The following is a 7,877-nucleotide window of genomic DNA, read 5'->3' on the forward strand; positions in this document are numbered from 1 at the left end:
CATTATGTCTGGGAAGTTTTCCTCTAGTAATTCTTCCACAACTTTTTCAGTGCCTTTACTTGCTTCTTCCTTTTCTGGGATTCCAATGATGCGCATTGAAAAACCTTTTCTTATTGTACTGCTTTCCTCTTCTCTTTGACTACTTGATTTGGATAAAGTTAGTCAGTAACCCTGGAGATTGTCCTGCTGTTGGATTTTTATCTCTGCCCACACGTTGTGTCATTTGCTTAATCCTTTTATTTGTTACATTCTCTCTAAAACAGAGGTTAGCTATTAATCTTAATAAATTACCAGTTTTTTAGGATGTGGATTTACAATTTTTATTATTTTTTTAATGCTTTCTCGCTGTAACAGTTATTTTAGCCATCACTGTTAACTGACCAATCATGGAGTTCTATGCCATTATTTAAAAGTATACCTATTCTGGGGAGCTCTTGTGGCCTAGTGACAAGAATCTGTACTGCAATCCCAAAGGTGCACTGTTCGAATCCACCAGATCCTTTGCTAGAGGAGGAGGGGCAAACTCCTGTGCCAGTCAGATCAAATTTGACGGTACACTAAATTATAAATAAATAAATATATTTTTTTTTAAAGTGTAACTATTCCTTTTCAAGATGATTGTCATTTTATTAATTTGTTGTTTTTAAGTGTTACTAATTATTTGGTTGATATTAAAAATGTTGATTTTTTTTTTGACAGATTCACCTGTTAATTTTTGTTTACAGTCATGCGTCAATAATAAGAAACTTGAGGTAAGCTTTTACATATTATCAATTTTATAGTATGCTACATTGGAGCCCCTTTTTGGTTCAGGCAGTTAAGATGTTTATCTGCTAATTAAAGGATCAAAGGTATGAGTCCATCCAAGATACATCAGAAGAAAAGTCTGATGATCTTGTAAAACAGCCATTAGAACATGTTCTGCTCTGACATGCGCAGGTCCACCAGTTGATGGAATCACCTGACAATAGCTGTTAGGAGGGCAGTGATAAGGGAGCACAAGTTTGATTTTCATTTTGTTTTTGTTAATGATGTTGTTGTTGTTGTTATGTGCCGTCGAGTCGCCTGCGACTCATAGCGACCCTATGTACAACAGCCCTAAACTCCGCTCTGTCCTGAGCCAATCGTACTGTCTCTGACACTCCCATCCCAATTATCCCAATCACTGAATCAATCCACCTCATAGAGGGCCTTCGTCTCCTGCGCCGTCCCTCCATCCTCCCAAGCATGATGTCCCTCTCCAAGGACCGGTCTCTCCTCACTACATGTCCGAAGTAAGTTAGACGGAGCCTCAGAATCCTTGCCTCCAAGGAGCCACCTGGTTTAACCCTCTCCAGGACAAATCTATTTGTTTTCCTAGCAGTCCATGGTATTCTCAATACTCTTCTCCAGCACCACAGCTCAAAGGCATCAGTTCTCCTTCTATCCTCCTTGGTCATTGTCCAACTCTCTGATGCATAACAGGTGATTGCGAAGACCATGGCCTGTATCAGACGCACCTTAGTCTCCAGAGAGACACCACTGCTCTTCGGCACTTTGGTAATGATAGACATCATCTACTTATAAATACAGGCATACTTCACGTTTTTGCACTTCACCCGATACTGTTTTTACAAATTGGAGGTTTATAGCAATCAAATGAATTCCAAGGTTGAAGGCAGTTGGCTCCATGTTCCTTGCTTTGCTCTACTTTGCTTTGTGTTAGCACCACAAAAGCTAAAATTTTAATTACTATATCCTGAGTGCCTGAGATAGTTCCTTTGCTGCAACTCAGTATTTTCATTTATAGGCCACTCAGATCTATTTTCTTTTCTTTTCTTTTTTCTTTTTTTTAATGGATGGGCTTGATTTTTAATTCTGGGTAAATTGAAAAAAAAAGGCAACTTGATTAGTTTTACTAAGGTTATATAACCCTTTCCCTGATAATTCACTCCTGGGAGCAAGGTCTGATAAGGTACTCAAAACAATGAGAATCTAAATAATTTAGAGTGTTGCACTGTAATAAGTGTAACCATTACCAGGAACATTATATAGATATTGTTGAATGGGTGCAAAAATACAATATATATTTAAAAAAATTCCTTAGTACTGAAGAGGGTCAGAGGGAAGGGGAATGGTGACTTAGGGTTTACAGTATTGAGTTTTTGGTTGTGGTGATAACATTTCAAGAGTGGATACTAGTGATGAGCCTATGGTATGGTGAATGTAATTAATGTCAGTAAATGATGCACTTTAAAATGACTAAATGACAGATGTTTATTGTATGTTTTACCACAATATAATTTAAAATTTAAGGGAAGGAAGTAATGTAAAAGCATGAAAGAAAAATTACTTTCATGGCTGGGATCCTGAGCCAAATCCTGTCACCTTTTTGTTTTTGCAAATTACATTTTTCTGGAACATAGCCACGCCTACTTGATTTTGAGTGGTTTGTAGTGTAGTCTGTAGGGAGTTTTGCTGTTAACCCAAAGGTGGTGCCTCTCTGACAGTTTGAATTTACCAGTGGTGGCTCCTTGGGAGAATCATGACCAGTTTCAGCAGTGAATTTGAGCTTTCTCCTTTTGTACTATAAAAGAACGCTAGTGGCTCAGTGCATTATATGTCGTTGTATCATAGTATTGACTCCGGCTCATAGTGACCCTATCTATGTACAACATCTCTGAACCTTGTTTTATCTTGAGCCAATTTCATTGTCTCTGACACACCTGCCTCCATTCCTCCAGTTACTGAGTCAATCCATCTCATCTAAGGCTTTCCTTTCTTGTGCTGTTCCTCTGCCCTTCCAAGCATGATATTCTTCTCCCAAGCCTGATCACTCCTTGCAGTATACCCAGAGTATATCAGAGGAGCTTCAGAATCCTTGCCTCCAAGGAGGAGCCTGGTTTCACCCTCTCTAGGACAGACCTATTCAGTACTCTTCTCCAGCACCACAGCTCAAAGGCATTGATTCCTCTATCATCCTTAGTCATTGTCCAGCTCTTGAGTGAATAGCAAGTAATTGTGAAGACCATGGCCTGGATCAGGTGCACTTTAGTCTCTAGACTGACATCATTGCTGTCCAGCACTCTGGGGAGGTCCCTAACAGCAGACTTTCCGAATGCAGTTCATCTTTTGATTTTTCTGGCTGCTAATACCAAGAGTGTTGATTGTGGAGCCAAGCAAGCAGAAGCTGTTAACAATCTCAAATCTTGTCACCATCTATTATGATGCTGCTAATTGGCCCCTTGGTGAGAATTTTTGTTTTCTTGATGTTAAGCTTCAATCCATTTTGAAGGCTGTAGTCCTTGACCTTCTGCAGCAAATGTCTCAAGCCTTCCTTAGTTTTGGCAAGCAAGGCTTTATCAACTGCATAATGCAGGTTGTTGATGAGTCTTCCTCAGATCTGTTTTTCTAATCCAGAAATCTTCGATTGGCTTAAATCCATCAGAGACTTCTCTGCATAATGATGGGCAGTCTTCTCCTAAAAAGATGTATAGATTTGGAAACTTGGTAGTGTCACATTGAGTCAGAATGGAGTCAAATCGTGCTTTTTGTCATTTGTGCTATAATCATAGAGCTGGAATGCTGCTTGCAAAAATAGAAATGTTTGTTACCTGGCCCTGTACAGAAAATACTAGCTGAAAATTTTATTCAACATATGTAGCAATAATTATTTTCAAGTGTGAAGTGGGTTTTAGAGGATGCTTTCTTTTGTTATTAGATGCCTTTGAGTTGACACCGACTTATTGCAACCCTATATATAGTACATAAAAACCTGCACCATCCTTACAATATCTGCTGTACTTAAGGCCATTCTGTAGTCATTGTGCCATTCCATCTCTTTAAGGGTCTTACTTTCCTCTGATCCTTCACTTTTTCCACATATGATGCTCTCCTCACAGATTGGCTTCTCATATCTTGGCTCATATTGGCTCTCTGGACAACTCATGTGAGGCAAGTCTCACTATCCTTTAAGTAGCTCCCTGGCTGTACTCTCTGAGGACAGTTTTGCTTGTTCCCTTGGTGGTCCATCATGAAACACTCTTAGCCAGTCCGTTTCTAGAGCATCAGTGATTTCACAGGACAGCACTCTCCCAGTTCCTCTCTGTGTTCCATGTGTTCTTCTTTCCTGTCTCTTCATGCTTTCAAGCTTTATCCTTGGGCACATGTTGCCTCTTTGATCTTGTGTGAGTGATTTTTCTAAAGTTCATTCCTTCCTTGTGTTTTTACCACCTTATTTGCCTTCAAAGTTGAGTCAGAGGGATGGATTCTTTTCAAGCCTTGAGGGATAATTGAGGTCATGGTCTTAGGGTTCCTATGGTTTTTATCAGTCAGGTAGCCTGTTTTTTCTGTGTGTGTGAGTGATTTTGAGTTTGTTTCAGGTTTCCCCCCTTATCATTATGTTTTATATAATTAGTACCATTGATCCATGCCTACAATTCCCCTACCTTTTCAGGTCACCACTAGATCTTTCCTAATTCCTTCACCCTCTCCCTCTGACCACCAAACTCTGTGACCTTGAGATTTCCCCCACCCCTCATTTAGCCTCTCTCTTCTTTCCCCTCCCCCTTTGGACTTTTGTACAAATCTTACTAGTTATCCTTCTGTTTTTACAATAATGGGCTTATGCAGTATTTGCCCTTGTGAGAATGAGTTAGTTCACTCAGTATAATTCTCTGTAACCTCTCCCATGTTATATAGTATTTTTCAAAATCATTGCACCTGATTGCTGCATTGTATTCCTTGTGTGAATATACCACAATTTCTTAATCCATTTATTTGTTGATAGACATTTTGTCTGTTTCCCTTTTTTTCTATTTTGAATAATGCTGCTATGAACATTGGTGTACAAATTTCTGTGCCCCAGTTCTGTTTTCCTCGAGGTATCCTCCTAGCAGTGGAATAGGTAGGTCATGGAATTTCTGTGTTCAGCTATTTTTAGGAAATGCCAACTGCCTTCCAAAGTGTACCATTTTACAATCCCACGAACAATGTCTAAGAGTTCCTATCTCATCACGTCTTCTCCAGCATTTATTACTTTCTATCCTGCTAAACTTTGCCACTGTTACTGGGGTGAGATGAAATCTCATTGTGGTTTTGATTTGCATCTCTCTTATTGCCTGTGATTCTTAAGCATCTCTTCATTTGTCTCTTCGCCATCCAGATATCTTCCTCTGTGACAAGTCTATGTCTTTGCTTTTTGTATTTGGGTCTTTTTCTTGTGGAGGTCCTATAGGATTGTGTAAGCATTCATTATGAGACCCTTGTCTGAGATGTCTTTGTCAAAGGTTTTATTCCCACCACTCAGTAGGTTTTCTTTCACCCTATTGCAAAAAATTTTTAATACACACAGTGACTTAATTTTTAGAATGTCCCATTCATCAATGTTATCCTTTCCTAGTTGTGCATGATTTTGAGTTTTGTTCTACATTTTTTTCCTCCTTTATCAGGGACCATCCACTCTGATTACTTCAAGATAGATCAGCAGTGATGGCCAGACATCTTCATTGATCTTGTGATTGTGGAGACAGAAGTTTTTGTGGACCAAAGGGCTAAATTTTTATTTTCTATACTCTTCTTTTCTCTAGACAAGGAGAGATCAGTAGTTGTACTTTAGATGACCACTTGAAAGTTTTCAAGGCTCTTGTGGCTACTCTCCAAAGTAGGATGTAGGGCTTTGACTTTGTGGACTATATTGTGGCACTTGACGTTGATGTTCCCTGCACTGGTGGTAATGTTTCCTCTACTATATACATGAGACTATTTAAAACAGAAATACCTAAAGCAGGCATACTGCAGGCCACCATTTATGGTCATGAGTATAGTTTCAGTCACCTACTTGACTTTTTTAGCTTTTGGCTGGCAGCAGGATGGTGAGTATACTTGTTTTGAACCTGACAAAGGAAACCATCATTGAGAGGGATTAACATCAAAACCACAAGAGTGGGTGAGAACACACTAGTGATCCTGAAGGTGGCACAGGACTGGCCTTTGTTTTGTTGTGAGTTTTGGTTGCTTTGAGTTAAAGCTGACTTGATTGTAACTGGGTCCAGTCCTGGCAGCCATGTGTTTTTGTAGGTGTCATCTAAACTATAGAAGCTATATTACTTTATTAGAATAGAGATTTCTAGGCTTTCTCTAGTTTACTTGCCATGTTGTTGTTGTTAAGGTGTCATTGAGTCAATACGACTATGTGACCAATGGATGGAAATCTTGCTCCATTCTGCATCATCCTCACAAGCTCTGCCATATTTGCAATCACCAAGTCAGTCCATCTCCTCTAAGATCATCTTTTCTCGAACTCAACCTCTACTTTTTCCAGCATGAAGTCTTTCCAAGGACTGACCCTTCCTCACAATGTATCCAAAGTACAATAAGTGATGTTTCATCATCTTTGTCTCTTAAGGAGCATGTTGGTTGCACTGTCGCCAAAAGAGATTTATATATTCTTTTGGCTATCTATGTTCAGTACTTTCCACCATCAGTACAATTCACAAACATCAATTCTTCCCTAAAACATTGAAAATATCATGTCTTGGATCATACACAGTGTTTAAGATGACTCTGTTTGAAATAGCTCTTTAGCACGCTAGAGAGGTCTTTGACAGCAGATTATCCCATTGTAACGTCTTTTGATTTCTTCATTGCTACTGCCCTGGATGTTGATTGTGGATCTAAGTAAAATGAAATCTTTGGCCACTTCGGTCTGATTGTGAAGACTTTGGTTTTCTTGATGTTGAAATACAACGCATATAAAAGGCTGTAGGTTTTAATCTTCAGTAAGTACTTCATGTCTTCTTTCCACAAGTATAAGTTCACGTTAACTTGTCAAGGGACCAAAAACTAGAAAAGTGGATGGATATCTCATAGTAGACACAACCAGAAAGGTTTTAACTGTTATTCTTTCGCATTAAAATTTTTTTTTTTTTACAGTTCAAGATACCACATATTCTATTGTTGTCACCATTTTATCTTGGTCTCTTTGACCATGTGGTTTTAAGGACAGTAGGCACCAGTAAAAACCCCTTGGTGTTTTAGGTATCTGAGGAAGATAGGGTAGCACTGTTTCGGTTTTTTTTTTATGTTAATTCTTTTTTGTTGTTGTTGTTGGGTTTGGTTTTTTTTTAGCACTGTTTTTTAAAACTGTGCAATAGCTAGAAACTTTGTGCCTTTACCTTAGGCAACAGTATATTATACTGTACAACCATTAGATTACTGTTATTAAGTAGTACTAGTATATGTTTCAATATGTTGTTGTTCGATGCCTCCTGTTACCCATGACTCAGTGACTCGGTGGTAATAGATCTGAAGCTTGTTCTACCCTGTGCCATCCTCATCATCACTGACATATTTGCTGAGCCCATTGCTGTAGGTACTGTGTTAGTCTATCTAGTTGAGTGTCTTTCTCTCTTTCGCTGTTCTGCCACCTTTCCAAGCATGATGTCCCTTTCCAAGGAATCGTCCTTCCTAACAACATGCCCATAGCATGTGAGATGAAGCTTTGCCATATTTACCTACAAGTAGCACTCTGGCTGCACTGTTTCTAAGAAATATCTGTTTGTTCTTTTGGTAGTCCCTGGGATGTTCAATAATCTTCTCAAACATCACAGCTCAAAGGTATCATATTTAGTTAAAATTTTCATTTGCTTACTATAATTGGCACTTGGAGGAAATAAACTATTTTTACTATGACTCTTGAATGCCCTGGCAAGTTAGAGTCCCCAAAGGTAGTTTCCTGATAGAAGATTGTTGTTGTTATGTGCCGTCGAGTCGCCTGCGACTCAGCGACCCTATGTACAACGGCCCTAAACTCCGCTCTGTCCTGTGCCAATCGCACTGTCTCTGACACTCTCATCCCAATTATCCCAGTCACTGAATCAATCCACCTCATAGAGGGC

General features: G+C 39.2%; 1 protein-coding gene across 1 annotated transcript in view; it reads left to right on the top strand.

Moving 5' to 3' along the window:
- CEP192 (centrosomal protein 192kDa) overlaps positions 1 to 7,877 on the top strand; it is a 250,033-nt gene that overhangs the window by 31,080 nt on the left and 211,076 nt on the right. The window contains 1 exon segment of the mRNA XM_006902756.1: positions 700 to 752. Coding sequence (XP_006902818.1) covers positions 700 to 752 — 53 coding nt within the window.

This window comes from Elephantulus edwardii, unplaced genomic scaffold (assembly GCF_000299155.1).
Source record: "Elephantulus edwardii isolate Elephantulus edwardi_28Jun2011 unplaced genomic scaffold, EleEdw1.0 scaffold00446, whole genome shotgun sequence".
Taxonomy (NCBI): domain Eukaryota; kingdom Metazoa; phylum Chordata; class Mammalia; order Macroscelidea; family Macroscelididae; genus Elephantulus; species Elephantulus edwardii.